The following is a 16,486-nucleotide window of genomic DNA, read 5'->3' as shown; positions in this document are numbered from 1 at the left end:
TGGTCCTTTCATTTACGACCGTCACAACATCCCCATGGTCACGTAATCAAGATTTGGGCATTTCACAACTGGTGGGCTTTTATGACTGTCACAGTGTCCTGCACTCACATGATTGCCATTTGCATGCTTCACAGCTGGCTTCCGACAAGCAAAATCAATGGAAAAGCCAGCAGTAAAATCACAAGTTGTGGTCATGTGAAGTTTTGCTTAATGACCACAGGTGATTCACCGATGGTGGAAGTGGGGTCGTAAGTCTGTCATGGTCCATGATGTCTTGCTTAATGACTGCAGTGCATAGCAACAGAGTTCTCAATCCCCACTGTGGTTGTTAAGTGAGGACCACCTGTACATATAAAGAGTAACTGCATTCAGATTTGTACAGTCTTCAACTCTAAACCATGTAGAAGTTGTGTTCTGTTCTCTTAGGCATTCACTGAAACATAAAGTTAATCAGAATGGCTAGATTTTTCCATGCAATTGTACAGTAATTAAAGTTTATGCGTGTAGTGTTGCCATACTGGCATACAGACATATGTAGATAGTCCTATACAATAAGGGTAGATCACGTGAAACATTTATGATGGTAAATATTTATCCTGGATCTACTATCATAAATTCCAGAACAGGCCTGAACATGGTACATCTCTGAGTAACAACTGATGTTGATTTTTGACAGTTTATTCAAAGTATTTATATGCTCCTGTTAATGTCTAGGTTGGTTAATGTCAGTCTAGGTTGGCAATAAAAAAGGCAAATAAAAACAAGCAGCATCAGATAAAAATGCAATATATGAAAGCAGATAGGTTGCCTTAAAGACAGTTATGATGATGCCCAGTACACTTTTTTTGATCATTTTTCATGCCCCAGTTACCACAATATACCAATACAATAAAACAGTGCTTTCTTAAGAATAGGCGTGGGTTGGGAGTTCTTCTTTGGCCACACAGCGTCACTGTCATGCAACTCTGTTCACATGAATTCAAAAAGGGGATTTTTGTGTTTTCGGACACATAAAGGATTTGGACCGCAGATTATTGCAGACATTATGAATAAATTGGGTCTACAAGCTACTGTTGAAGTCTGTGAGCTCAAACCCATTTCTCTCTGCAGATATCTCTACTTGTTTCTTTTTCCCTCTCTTTGGATCTTGTACCTAAGAGTGTTAAGTATAATCCCATTATGACTTACTGTCTTCAAACAATTCTTGCATGTTGTGATTTGTTTTGTTACAACTGGGCATGGACAGTAGACACAGAAGTCCAACACTTGTGTTTAGGCCAGTGTTTTTCAAACTTGGCAACTTTAAGACGTGTGGACTTCAACTCCCAGAATTCCCCAGCCAGCATACTGGCTGGGGAATTGTGGGAGTTGAAGTCCACACCTCCTAAAGTGGCCAAGTTTGAAAACACTGGTTTAGGCCCTTGAGTTTGGCCAACTCTGGATTCAGACTGACTAGTAGGAAAAGATGGTCTGTGATCATAGAGGTACATACTGTATGCTGTATGGCCCATGAAGGTCAGTGGGGGTTTTCAATAGGCTACATAGGAATGCACGGTATAATCCTTTATTTTACTTATTTATCAAGAGCCCCAGAACGACAGCAGGATTACTGAGAGCCCAGGCAAAGATTTGCAGGACATAACTAACAGCAGTTTACTCTATTAAACAATTACTTAATTATTTAATGGGGATCTGTACGAAAAACTGAACCCTTAGCTAACCACAAGGCTGGGTTCACACATTTTAAGTTAAAATGTGGCTTGCTACTTTGTAATTCTGGGCATCCTGTGACCGCCGGTTCTGAGCTCAATCGACTGTAAGCGCAACGCTTCGAATCAACAGACCCCTCTCGTTTTCCAGCACAGCCAGCTGCAAATTCAGTCCCAATTTTAAAAGAGGGTTGGACTCTCCCGCAACCTTTAACCGGACCCATCACATTAGGTAAAACCCACATTCTGCGAGAGTGGGCAGATCCCACCCACAGCTCTGCCTGCCTATCAAAACCCGCACCTTGGGGCTAAGGGTATTTCGCGACTCCGCCCCAGCATCGCCATCTGCCAAACTCGGAAGGTGATCCACCCCCTTCATTCGCTCGAGCTGAAAATGGCTGCCCTCACAGGAGTGCTCCGAAGGTTACTGAAACCCTCGGTAAGTGCGACCCCCTCTTTGCTGCACCGTCCCCGAAAAGTGACCTTTCCTGACCCTTGGGCTTGGCTTCGCTTGGTCAGGGCGGCTCTCCGTGACAGCGTGAAGGCCCCATCGCGCCTCCTTCCCAATCTCCTCTTGCAAGTCCGGCGCGCTCTGTGCGCGAGAGTAGCCGAAAAGCCCCTGCAGGGTCGACTCGCTTGCTTAGGGGCGAGGACTAGTTCCCTTTGTCGAGTCCCCGCCGCCGCTCCCCCCGTCCTTAACCTTTTGTTGCTTTTTGCAGAATGGGTTCATTCTCTCAGCCTTCCCTGTCTTTCTCTTTTACGCAATATATTTTATTTAAATGAGAGTCGAGTGCCTCCCCCCTCCCCCGCTCCTTTACTCATCCAGATCTTGGGAAATCCTCCTCCAAGCCGCCGCCGCGTTTGGATCCTTGGAGCAGGAGAGGAGTTGGAGCTCGATCTTCGCGCGCTTTGCAAAGGCCTTTCCCGATCGTTCCAGGCTGCTTCTGTTCCGCTGCTTGCAATCTTCCGCTAGCTTTTTGCCTCTCGGTCCCTGCTGCCGATCTTCCTTTTGATACCGAGCCCGTGCCCTCTTTCCCTAGAGTGGTTGGACCGGTGCCACCTTATGGAGGGCAGGCGCGGTTGCCGGAAGGTGTTTATCAGGAGCCGCAAGTGGACGGAAGTGTGCGGCCGACGCGACGCCGCTGGTCCCTCGATTCCATTTCAGTACTAGTAAGTTGCCGGGACTGATAGTGAATGAAATCGCGAACAGTGCGCCTCCAACGATACTCTCCGACCGTTCACGGATGAGCTCTTAATCCTCGCTTAAAACTCTTCTCCCCTGAGCCTGTGCTTTGGGCGAAGGGTGTTCCCTACGTGCATACGTGATGGATTGATTTAGTCCGTAATCGAATTGCATCCGTAGTGACCTAAAAAGCGGAGGAAATGTTGAATAGAAGAACTGGGCTATGGTTTGCAAAGGGGGGGGGGGGAACTCTTGCTGTTGTCCCACAAGGAAAGACCAAAACTAGCGGGCTAAAACTACAAGGAAGTTCAGGCTAGATATCAGGAAGAACTTCTGGCTGTAGGAACTATCAGCCACTGGCATAGGCTGCCACACGATGTGGTGAGTTTTCCTTTGCTGGAGGTCTTCAGATAGGGACTGGATAGTCATCTGTCAGATGCTCTAGTACAGTGTTTTTCAAACTTGGCAACTTGGCAGTATGGTGTCTGGGGAATTCTGGGAGGTAAAATCCACACCTCTCAAGGTTGCCAAGATCGTAAGTCACTGCTCTAGTACATCCTGCACTCTGGGGATTGGACTAGGTGACCTCTAAGGTCTCTTCAACTCTATGATTCTGTTACTTTGCAGTTTTCCTGGAGTATGTTCAAACGTTGGCACAATGCTGTAAACTACATTACTGTTCTTATAACTATCCATTATCTGTTCTGGTTTTCTGTTACATCAATTAAGTAAACAGAGGCTTAGTGGGTGTGGGGTTCAACATGTTTTTATAACGGCAGAACTGTGAGTTATGACAGATTATGTGCTCTGCAGTGGCTTAATGTTCAGGCATGTACATTTATTAAGTAGGGCATATTCAGCCCCGCTTCACAGTATACTTGAGGGAGGGGGGGTTGCACAGTGGCAATCTTGCTAATTGTTCTAAAAGTATTTAAGAGAAAGCTTTTACATTATTTCAGATGGATACAAATGGGGATAGCCATTTAATGGAAAGAGGATCAGGGCGTAAAAACTGTATTTGTTACACGGAGATATACAAAATGCATACAACTGTGCTGCTAAATGTTTCTAGTAGTTTGCAAACAGAACTCTGGTGTGTGGGTATATCTGTATATGCAATTAAGTTTGTATGTTCTCTTCTGTAAAGAGGAATGTGCATAATTTGATTTTAAAACGATGTTAAACATTCAGGTATTAGTACACTTTTTTTTTTCCAGATTTGTTGAACGAGCCTTGATGTAGGCAAGAATGCTTTTCCTCCAATTTAATTAAGGCTCAGGGCTATCACTGCATATTTGTATGAACGTTGCCCTTGGTCTGGAGCAGTGATGGCTTCAAGAAAAATAAACATCCTGAACATCAATCTTCTCCAACTGGGTATCTTTCAGATATGCTGGACTTCTTCCTCCTTTAGCCTGGCTGATGCATTTAAAGGTCTTTTCCCAATCATAGTTCCTTTAGTGGCTGAAATTATCCCATCCACACCGAGGAGGGGATACTGGCACACAATATATTCAGTCATAACATGAACTAGATATTGACCATGGTTTACAGACTATAATGACTGGATTCACATCATACCAAGCCAGAGGTCTCGAATCTTTGGGGGAATTTTGAGAACATGTAATGGCACTCTCACAAAATGGCTGCCTTGGGGTGGGCATAGCCAGTCATAAAATACCATTTTTTTCAAAGGAAAATACACTTCAAAGCAAAATAGTGTGTGGTTGCCCACTATTAATTTTATTTTCTAAAAATGCTAATGGAGTATATTTGATGCTCAGAAGTATTCTTGCAAGTAAAGATTATTGATGTTAGTATTTTACTTTATACTATGCTAGCTTCTCATATCTTGTAATTAAAAACCTAAAATAACAGCAGATAATAGATGGAACATGAAACCTAGTGGGTGCCAAGAGAGACACGTGAATGCACCATTTTGGGCGCCTAGTTGTTCAGCTTAAATATGACTTGTTGGGTTTTGACTTAGTGTGTTGTCTGAGTGCATAAATTGTGGGAATTAGAAGCACAGAAAAAAAGAGAAGAAACATTTTTAAGCGAGAGACCCTAAAGTGGATCAGTGAAGACTGTACGTACTCAGTGGGCAAAGAATATCATCTTCACCAGATGTGGGGCATCTGCTGTTATAAAAGAATGTGCAGATGGCAGCAATCTTGGACAGGAACATTTAACGCAGTAAGATTTTAGCTCTATTTTGGCAAATGTAGGTGACTGACAACCCAGCTCTCCTCATTGGTGGAGAGCTGGGTTGCCAGCACCTACTTTTGACTTCACCCATCTGGGATGAATGTCTGTAGTGGTACATACCTAGGGTTTCTGTGTGATTTGAAACGAAGACTTATTTATGGAATCTAAACAAGTAGGTAGAATGTTGAATACCTTAAAATGTGTAGATATGAGATCGTTGCTTTTTCCTTCATATGAAATTGCATGTTAGAGTTTTACTTGTTTCTAATCCAAACACAGTATCTGCGTTGTATCACATGCTGTACCTAATGGTTACTAGGTGCCTCAAGGTTTGTTCCTGCTGTCACTCAGCATGCTCCATATTTTAAGGGGACAGCTGTGGTGGATGGAGATTTCAAAGAACTCAGCTTAGATGACTTTAAAGGGAAATACCTGGTTCTTTTCTTCTATCCTTTGGATTTGTAAGTATTGTCCTATGTTGTATCTCTTAAATAGACTCGGCCCTCATGTTTTGGGAAGATAAAGAATCTTATTTGTTAATTCACCTTCACTTGCATTCTGCTTGTCATTGTATAGTGTGGTGGTGGCTTTCTTGGTTTAAAATTTAAGTGATAAGAAACTGTCCAAAAGTACTCTTATCAATGTCTTTCCAGGCTTAGGAGGGTATGTGTGTGTGTTGTTGATATTACTATTATCATCATCCCAAACTAATCCGCAGAAGGATAAAGTCCTTTTCATTGTGATGGACTATATTCTACTACATTGGTCCATTGTGGGTTGGTCAACTTCCCAGTCTAGAGTTAAGAGAAAGTGACCAGCCCAAAGTCACCCAGCTGGACTAAAAACCCAGGTCTCCCCATTTCAAGTTCAGCCTTTTAACTACCACACCACACTGGCTCTCATATTCAGAGAGAGACAAAAACATTAAAATGACTTGGTGTATTAATTGCTTATTTACCTAGATAGAGTGGCACGTGCATTGAAGAGGAAACAAGCAAGTGAATGATATCGTTTAGGGAGAAGTTTATTGTGTTAAAACAAATACATGCACTTCATTCTTCACTAATTTATGTTGCAGATGTGAGAAATTTATTGTCTCAGTTTTAATTAACCAGATGCCATAATGTGGACAGTGTAAAGTAGATACAGAGTAATAACCTGCTAGGAGCATGAAAATGGCTGTGCAGTGATCCTAACTGAAAGGGCAAACGTGATTCCAAGTACTGTACACACAGTATCTGTTTGAAGATTCCTTACACCAAAGGCATCCTTTCCCAGCATCTTAAAGTAGCTGTGCAAGTATGCAAGAAAAGACACAATTGTTGCTGACAAGTGTTACTTCTGGACTTACATGTACTCCAAATCACATTTTGCCTTTTATCTGGATTTCTGCATACAGTCGTCCAAATGAACATTATCATGCAGAGTTCAGTATATCTGAAAGTATTTGTAAAACACCTGCCTGTGCATTTGATGTTGTATGATTACTAAAACTGTGTAAATTATAATTTGGTAATCTTGTGATCCCAAAGAGAAGGGGCCACTATGTTCGTTTAGTGATCATGCTGTGGCCTGTCCCCTAAAAAAAGAATTGCACTAAAACAGAGGACGGAGCATTTGTGGGTTTCAGCAGTTTTATATGGAATACAGACTGCAGCTTATCTTTGGATCATCTTGGCAACTAAAAATGATAAGGGAATGATAAATAGGGATCTGATAAAAGCTACCAACATTTGGTAGAAATTGGGGATCCAATTTTGAAGCAACATTTCTTGGCATCCTGTCTTGGTAATATGCCATTATTCTTCTGAGCTTTGTCCTTTGAGTTTATGTCCCAAAGGATTATTTGGATAAGCAAGATGCCCAAAATGGACAAATATTTATTTTGCTCATGCTTTGTACAACATACAGTGGAAATAAGGATTTTTAGAGGCCTGGGCCATTCTTTTTCATTTTCTGTCTGTATTTTTTCCCCATTAGCACTTTCGTATGCCCAACCGAAATTATTGCTTTTAGCGACAAAGCAAATGAATTCCATGATGTGAATTGTGACGTTCTTGCTGTATCAGTGGATTCTCATTTCTGTCACCTGGCCTGGATAAATACGCCACGAAAGGTAGAAATTGGACAATTATACTACTTTTCATTTATTCTTGCTTTACCATCAATTTATGTCTATTTATACAGCACCACAGACACTGGCAAATTTGACTGACAGAATCAATGGGGTATTGAATGTGGAAGGAAATTGTAAAAGCAATTTGCGGGATTGCTGTCACTAAGTGATGAGGTCACGTGGCATCTCACTTTACAACTGCATCGCTTAGTGACAGACATTCCGGTGCCAATTGTAGTTGTAAATCAAGGATTACCTGTAACTCTTTGATAGCTACAAAAGTTGGTACTATTGTAAGTCTACTTATAAAATTCTAAAAAAGGATAATTATAATATCCTTTATAAGTAAAATAAAGAAAAATATATAATATGCAACAAAGAAAAATAGTGTATATAACATTCTGTTGTAAATTAATGTGGCTTAGTGGTCATATTTTAATCATCGCTTAGAACATCTCTTAAGTGGGACTGTTGATTTAAATAGTTGTTCTTTCTTGCCAACTTAAAAGAATCAATTTATCAGCATCATCTATCTACTTGGAGGAGTTGTTTACATTTAACAACTCCTGGAAGAATTTGGAAGGCCTGAACAAATTGGATCTTGCTGTTTCCTGTTTCCTGAGCTTTTCTATAATGAGATCTGTTACTTTTTCTCTAGAAGACCTGTTAGATAATCTTGTGCCAACATTTCTTATGCCACTATATTAATTGAACCTGCAAATTTTCAGAGTACTGGATTAATTCTGTGTTTGAACATTGGCTTATACTTTAAAATCTTTGATTGTATTCATATCCACTGCGGCCACAAGTCTCTCTAGTATAAATGGGAAATGGGTCAATGTTTTTTAAAAAAAATAGTTTTACTTGCTTGCATATGCTATAGCCTTGAAACCTGACTAGTCATCTAGGTAGATTTATGACTGTGTGACAGGGTTTGCACAACTGAAATGCAAGTGATGACCACACACAGTTGTCTGGAGATGGCCCTAGGATGGCCCCTGAACACTGATGAAACTTGCTGGCCTTGCTTCAAGGACTGGTCATTTATCTCCCTGGCCCTGTGATATAGTTAAATTGAATAGATATGCATGCCTTATTATTAACTAGGAGTCCTGTGTAAAAGCAGCTGTGCATGTTTGCATGTCTCTTACTGATATCAAGATTACAGCCTTAAGGTATAAAATCAGATGGCAGAATTTTTACCTCTATTGGTGGTGATATTTGATGCCCACAATACAAAACAATTAATAAATAAAAGCTTTTTATTTCTGTTTATTTTAATGAAAAAACTGCTATGGCCTCAACATAATTGGATCTATGTCCTTTCATATGAAAAAGGCAAATTAGTTTTATATAGGCCAGCCTACCCCATTGTGTCCTTTTGATGTGTGAAAACTACAGGTCCCAGCCCTAAAAATCAATTGTCTTCTACTGCATAGGGAACAATTTAATTATTCATTATGAAAAAACAAAAATTATGGTCTTTTCAAGGAAGCCTTCTAGACACAATCATAGGTAGCAAATAAATGGGAATCATGTTAAACAAGTTCAGGACTTCAAATACCTTGGAATTGTTTTTCATGCCATCGGCTCATGGAGACCCCACATTCAGTCCCTAATAGAGAAGGTCAGAAGCAGAGCTGCCATACTAAGATTTTTTCGCACAATAGGAGGTAATTATGTACTTGGTGAACTGAAAGTATCTGAGGCCAAAGTAATCACAGCTGTCCTACAGCTTCCAAATATTTGCATACAAGAATCTAGAACTATTAGAATCTGTACAATCAAGCTTCCTAAGGAACCTGTTTTTGGTTCCTCATTGTGTCCTAACTCAACTCTTCAGGCTGAAGCTGAACTGATTGCAATTAAAACTCATGCCCAATAGCATGTATTAGTTACTGGCTCAAATTAATTTTTAACCCAGGTTGTCTGGCTTCTTTGACTCTTCAGGACAAATTCCAGACTTCTTGTTGAAAATTACTTGACACCACCCTAAGCCGTTGTGAATTGCCCCCAATGTATTGACTCCAATGGGATTTGATCAGGCCAAAGTATCTTTCAAGCAACGTGCCAGAGATATGGCCCTGCAAAATGATCTTAGCCAGGCTCCACTACATATTAATTCAGTGAACCCACAAAAAAGTGTTTCTCCCACACATTACCTCTATAATATTGTTCCCCAAAGCACCAGAAGAGCTTTTACTCTTGGAGGGAAGGATCTACAATGTACCAAAAGATCTGTGACTCTGTCCTTATGATGAGGGGGAAATTGAAACTGTGGGTTGTGTGTTGTGTATATTTCCCCAATATACATATATAACAATACCTGGGTAGGCCAGAGGCTGATTAGCTTAGTCTCTTGCTAGCTGACCAGGTGGCAGGGATTTCAGACAGTGTAGCCCAGTTCTGTGTCAGAGCTATAATTAAACGTAAACAACTCCTCCAAGTGAGATGATGCTGAGTCTTAACTAGACTTCCATAACTCAGTATATTTTCTCTTTTTTCCCTTTCTTTCCTCCCCTCCCCTCCCCCCTCCCCCGTTTCTCCCTTTCCTTTTAGATATACTCATACCATTCTATATTTTATTCTGCCATTTGTTTGTTATAATTGGTTGGACCATAACTGTCTTAATCTCAACAAACCCTAGCAGGGCTTCAGCAAGTATGAGACTTAATATAAGTTAGTATAGCTTTAGGTTCTTCTGGCAGTGTGTTATAAACTCCAGTATGACTTATGTCCTTTCATAGTTATCTTAGTTATCTATTTTATTCTATCCCAGAATAAAATATTATTTCCATCCCAGCCCACAAAGCAACCTCAGAAGCTTCTGGCCAAGGGAAACTAGTACAGATATTCTTCATCTAGGTTATTTATCAAACAACGATAAATTGTTCTGGATTAGACCAAAATTTGGAGTCTTGTTTATGAACATAGTCAAGTAGATCTAGGAAGATGTAAGTGAATGTTCCCATTCTGGCAATCTAGCGATTTGCCTTTAGTGGCAACATACATTGTTAGTGTCATGCAGGCTTTGATAGCCTCTTTTTTCTGAACAATTTAATCCTCTTTAAAGTAATCTAAATTCATTTCATTAAATTTATTATAGTTGCCCAGCCAATACCATAACTTAGGGTAGTGCCCATGACATCACTGGATGGTAGCCAAAGACCTTCAGCGTGTTTTTTTTTTTGAAAATGGCTAAAATGCTGTGTGATCTCATCTCATTTTGGCCAATTTTAATTTGTATATTTGTAATATTTAACATGACAATAAATATTAATATACTATAAATTTATGAGATATATCATGCCCACAACATAATATAATAATATTTATTATAGTGTTAATACATTTAGTAAGAATTTTGTAGCAATTTTGAGTATTATTATCTGTAGAAATAAGTTAGATAATATCACAAATATAGTAGGATTAATATAGTGTGCTGGGTGGAAACAAAATTGAACAAAGACGGAATGTGTGTTATTTCTGTACTCAACATTTTTCTCTTTTTTTGAAATTTATATACATTGCTTAAAAAATAATAATCAGCTATGAAAATCTGTCTTCTATTCATGCTGGATTTTTCTTTCTCCAGCTTTTAACGTTCGTGGAAGATATATGCTCATTAAACTTTTCATTCAGCAACTTTCTATTAATAGTAAAAATCTGGAAGGCTAAAGAAAAGCTAAAATGTCTGTCTTTTTCCTTAGAGTGGTGGTTTGGGTCATATGAATATCCCCCTTCTATCAGATTTAACAAAACAGATCTCCCGAGACTATGGTGTTCTCATAGAAGGGTCTGGGCTAGCATTAAGGTGAGGAATCTTTTATTACTTACCTTGAACATCTCTAATAAGATAGGGTTGGGATTAACATATGATGCCATAAAATAATCTGATTCATTTTAGCTTAATATATTGTGTGAACTCAGCTGTTGCAGTTTGTAAACCCTAGTTCCTGGTTTAACGCAATGTGTGAACTAAGTCTGTCTCTTCCTGAAGCTTAACAATATGAACTGCTTAACTTCCTGGCAGAAGAGCCAGGAAAGGTTGTGTCAAATAATATTTTCAGCAGATTTTTAAAATGCCACTTAACCAGTCTTACCCAACTTAATTGTCTCCATATACATTGCACTATAATTGTCATTATCTCTTTGCCATGTAGTAATTGCACATCCTGGCTGGGGAAATACAGGATACAGCCCAATATAATCAATTTGGAGAATTCTTACAGTGTTAGTTATTTTAGCCCTAAGCCCTTCCTTCCTTGGGGGTGGGTGATGCATGTCCATGCATGAGAAAAGAAAGAGATTAATCTTACAGAAACAGTATGGTATATAAATAGTGCATCAGTAAATGGAATTTTCTTAATTGTCTACAAGTTTTAATTAAAAAAAAAATACTGCATTTATAGAATCTAATACAGAATAAAATACTACATGTTTTTGCTGGAATCTCTGCTAATAGAGTTTAAGACTGGGAATATGTTAGACCTCTCCGGCTGTGCAAATCTAAGAGATGGAATCCCCCCCCTCCAATCCATCCATCTATCTTGATTACAGTTGGTTAGTTAAGGATCTTTTCAAATATTTTCATTTTGGTAAATTTCATAATATAAAAAGGTAAATGTAACCTCTATCACTGATGTGCAGTATTTCTTCTTGCTGTATTTATTCCTGAATTTAAACTCTGACAGTCTGTTAAGAGCTCAGAGTATTCATTAGGTATAAACAACAACTTTAAAAGTCTAGTGGAAAATACAGTGGAAGTTATATTAATCTCCCAATAGAATTAGAACTGGCTCTTTCATAAGCAAACAAATTATATAAATTCAGCTGCCTTTTTTACTGCTATCCAGTAGAGCAAGAGGAAGGGGATAGATGTATGATGTCAATGGGTATTTTACATTGTAAAAGCATTTCTGTAGGAAGTATATTTTTAATTCAAAAAATGCATTTGCTTTCTTTTTAAGGGGGCTTTTTATCATAGATCCTAATGGAATCATCAAGCATTTAAGTGTCAATGATCTCCCAGTTGGTCGCAGTGTAGAAGAAACTCTTCGCTTGGTGAAGGCATTCCAGTATGTAGAAACACATGGAGAAGTCTGCCCAGCAAACTGGATTCCAGACTCTCCCACGGTATGTTGTTAAAGCTAATTTGTGAAACTTAATGCTGGTAAGGCCGTTGTTTTAATTATAGAAAATTATTTCTGATTTCAGCAAAGTTGAAAATGAAATTAACAATCATGTAGAAATAATTCAAGTGCAATTTCATTTGAGGTTCTTCTGTAATCTGTAAAGATTATAGAATTTAAGAAAGTTGCTTTCTTAAATATGAATACTGACTAAACTAGTTGCTGCTTACTTTTGAGATAGGGTTGGAAGTTCTCATGCCAGTAAAGTGGTAATATGTATAGAAATGACAGCACTTTTATTCTGCAAACCATCAATTGACTAATTTGTAGGTGTACTAGATCTATTAAGTTGGAGAAATGTCTTCTGTAGCCTGTAAGGATATTGAGCAGAAAAGAGTTGAGCAGGCTTAGATTGTTGGCTAAGGAATGAAAAATAGTTGATGATCCTAATTTTAATCATTTTTGGCTCAGAAATTAAATCCCATTTGTTAGCTGAAGGTCTCTAATGAAGTATGTGTACTCTCTAAGTTTTTCTTGCATGCCCATGAATGATCTCAAATAAAAAATTTGGCTCTGTGAAGCTTCCTTTTTTTCTCTGTATCTAGAGCTCTCCCATGCACTGCTAGTCTGTGCCATGTTGTTTAGACTTGCTGTCTTCCTTATGATTGGATGCCAGCATGGGGGAAGAAATTACTTATACAGGTAGTCCTCACTTAATGATAGCAATTGTAACTGGAATTTCCATCGCTAAGTGACATGGTCATAAAGTGTGACGTTACATGACTGTGCCGCTCAGTGACAGAAATTCTGGCACTTTTGGCTGCTGTCGTTAAGCAAATCACTGCAGGTCATTAAATGAGGATATCACGTGGTTTTCAGCCTTCTGCTGGCTTCCCTGTTGGCTTTGCTTGTAGGAAGCCAGCAAGGAAGGTTGCAAATGACAATCAAATGACCATGTGGATGCTGTGATGGCCATAAGTACGAGGAACGGTTGTAAATGCCACTTGTTCAATGCCATCGTAAGTTTGAACAGTTGCTGAACGAGTTGTCATTAAACGAGGACCACCTGTATCATTTTTTGGGGGGTAGGGAGTAGACTCCGGTAGAACTTGCCAGTGGCAGCAGCACCATCTGGGGCCTGGTAGGTTGAGGTGTAGCTGGGCTAGGGAAGTAGCAACTACTCATAAACCAGCATTGAGTCTTTTGGCCCTTTTCAAGAGTCATAGGGAGAGGATTCAGTAGGCATTTGTTGCACTTTCAGACTTCTTTCTTCCTTCAGTTTGATTAAACAATATGGACCATTTCCTTTTTTTCCTACTTGGAAGTACATGTGCTCTTACAGTGAAGGGATGTTGGATATTTATGTGCACAGAGACTCTGTTTGTATGACATTTAATTGCTTCCTTGATTGAATGCATAATTCAATACTTACCTTTTAACTCTTTGTTTTGCAGATTAAGCCAAGCCCAGAAGCCTCAAAGGAATATTTTGCAAAAGTAAATAAATAGAATGATGAGCAATAAGGGATTAGTGATTGAATCTGTTTCCTGAAGCCAGAATCAAAAATCCTGTGAGACTAGCCGTGATTACAATAAAAACCACAGAATATTTTCTACTTTGCTGTGATGAATGTCTAAGTGTTCACAGGGTTTTAGCCCTCTTCCACAGGAGATGAATGAATCTAATCCCAAACTAATTTAAACAGCACACACTTCCTACTCATAATGCTAGAAAATAATTCTCATTTAAAAAACCTTGATTGCTCGAAATAAAAAAAATATCTGGATTCTGTGTTCAGTGTGGAAAATACTGATGCTATTTGGTGCAGTATATTGAGATGTCCTATCTTCATAAACTTTAATTCTAATTTAATACACACACATTCAATAAAGGGTTGTGTAGACACAGGAATCTTCATGCCACATTCCTTCACTCCCTTGGCAAACTAACCAACACAAGATGCTGCTTTGGGAATTATCTGTGGGAACTAATAATAAAACATCTAGTCGTGATTATTCAGCATAACAAATAGGCTATTAAATATATTAGAATACTGAAATGAAAAAATGAAGAATTTATGCTATTATTTTATGAATAAATGCAAGATGAAGCTGTGAACCAAAGTCTCTTAATACCATCACTAAAGCATCATGTGTTTTGGAAATGTTGCTGTGAATATTTTGTAGCACTTGGGTACAGATTTTCAAACACTATACTGATAGGGTATTAATTATGTAAAGGATTTATTAATGAGTGAAGGAATTGTTAGAGTTTATTTCTAAAAAGATTTTGGACATCAGAGTTAAACTTGCTTAGCTATGAATTGAAAGAACTCCAAAAAGAAAACTTTGGATTTTGCTATAATTACACATAATCTCATATATCCCATAATATATTTTAAATTAGTTTTCCCCTGCCTCAGGTGTATGCTCTCTATAGCACTATGTTTATGAACGGATGTTGCATCACTGGGTCTTTGAATAGCTGCTTTGTACAGACAGCAGTTCAAGAAGAGGATGTTGCAGCCACATGAAGCTAGCTAAATCAGTATCAATGCCATCTCAAAATGCTTGTTTCTGACCATTGGTACTTCCATGTAAGCTACAATTCATGAGCTTGTAATTATCCCCAATTTATTTAGTTACATTTATTCAATTTAAATTCCATCTTTTCTCTGGGAGGTCAGGATAGTTTAAGCAAATATCTCCCCTAATTTTATTCCCACCCCATCAACCCTGTGTAATAGGTTGGTACCTTGCCCACTGTATCCAGTGAGGGCTGTGGTCCAGCTGAGATTTAAATTGGAATTTCCCATGTATTTTGAATTAAAAGCCTATTGTGTCTTTTTTCCACAATGTGGGTGGTTGGGGTGCTGGGATGGTGTGACCCCCCCAATATATCAGAAGGCAAACTGGTAAAATTCTTCTACCACCCATTCTAGGATCTCAGAATGCTTTCTACCGTCTCACCATTTTAGGTCTAAGCAAGCATGTGTCCAAACACAGCAGTAGATTAATTTTTTTCCCCCAAGAAGAAAAGGAGTATTGGAATACTTCTGGAATTTAAAAGTATTCTTGGAAATTATGTTTGAGCCTAGCATCATCTTCTGTTAGTTTGTAATTTTGTTTTTAGAGTCCCCCCCCCCTTTTTTTAAGATGAAAAGCATTTTTTAAACATGGGGCATGAAATCTGATAGGCACTAATGGAAGGGTCTATGGGTGTCATAGACCTCAGGGTCACTATATTAGGGAACCAGACCCTGCATTTTTCTCTGGGTGATTGGTAGCCTGATAGGGGCTGAGTTATAAACCTCAGCGCATGGACATCTTAGAAGAGGAATAAATACAATTGCATGTTTGGTCACATCTGTTTCTGAACACATCAATTTGGGAAAGTGCTTATGTGCACAATTGTGTAGTGGCAATATGTGGTCCATTCAAAGTTGTATTTCAACCAGTAATGTACATTCCATTTCATTCTGTTTATTCCTCGACTGAATTACTTAGCCGTACTCTTGAAAATGCTTCTGTGCTGTCAATATTGCATAAGAAAGACTTTGCCTGGAAAGACCACATACTTATTCAGTATGCAGATGTAACTGAAACTAAGTTCCATTTGACCTGATGTACAGTACTGTAATCTATTTCCAAATAGCTATGAAGCTGCATAAGAAATTTTCTGACATTGTTGAATATCCTGGAGGAAGAAGAACTGGGTGATATTTCTCATTCTGTAAGATGACATTCTCCAAAATGTAGGTCTTTTTTTTTTTGGTAACTAGGTTTCAGCATTATACTGTATTTGTAACGAGCTGCCACCTGTTGATCCCAAATCCAGTAACTTCCCTTGCAACCAATATTGATTCAAAAGAAAGTTCATTTATTGAGAATAAGTGTACAGATCCAAAGCATTGCTAAGACTGATCAAAAGCGCGCCAAAAGCTGTTTTTCTTACTTTCCCCCCGCTACATCACCCTTAGTTCTTGGCTCTCTGATTCTCTTGCTGGTATGACCTTGAGCATGCCAGAGCTTGTGATAAGGAGCCATCTGCTTTAAACGGTTTCTCATTCCTACTCCCCCACCCCACTTTTACAATGGCAGAACCGCAGCATATAAAAAACCATTTTTTAAACTAGCCA

The 16,486-nt window shown here is 38.9% G+C and overlaps 1 protein-coding gene across 1 annotated transcript; it reads left to right on the top strand.

Moving 5' to 3' along the window:
* The first annotated feature begins 2,021 nt into the window (after nucleotides 1-2,021).
* Nucleotides 2,022-14,134, top strand: PRDX3 (peroxiredoxin 3). The gene is made up of 7 exons (XM_007429142.3): nucleotides 2,022-2,148; nucleotides 2,750-2,879; nucleotides 5,420-5,561; nucleotides 7,081-7,216; nucleotides 10,927-11,030; nucleotides 12,187-12,352; nucleotides 13,803-14,134. Exons 1-7 carry the CDS (start codon nucleotides 2,104-2,106, stop codon nucleotides 13,854-13,856), a joined length of 777 nt encoding a protein of 258 aa, XP_007429204.1. The 5' UTR covers nucleotides 2,022-2,103; the 3' UTR covers nucleotides 13,857-14,134.
* Nucleotides 14,135-16,486: the final 2,352 nt, after the last annotated feature.

The sequence above is a fragment of the Python bivittatus genome, unplaced genomic scaffold (assembly GCF_059951505.1).
Source record: "Python bivittatus isolate LINGU-HERP-01145 unplaced genomic scaffold, Pbiv_v1 ctg000980_np1212, whole genome shotgun sequence".
In the NCBI taxonomy this organism is placed as follows: Eukaryota; Metazoa; Chordata; class Lepidosauria; order Squamata; family Pythonidae; genus Python; species Python bivittatus.
This window is presented reverse-complemented; position numbering and strand designations above follow the sequence as displayed.

Coding starts and splice junctions, on each gene's coding strand:
- PRDX3 (XM_007429142.3), top strand. CDS start 2,104: ATGGCTGCCCTCACAGGAGTGCTCCGAAGGTTACTGAAACCCTCG. Junction 5,562..7,080: donor TTCTTCTATCCTTTGGATTT/GTAAGTATTGTC, acceptor TTTCCCCATTAG/CACTTTCGTATGCCCAACCG. Junction 7,217..10,926: donor GGATAAATACGCCACGAAAG/GTAGAAATTGGA, acceptor CTTTTTCCTTAG/AGTGGTGGTTTGGGTCATAT.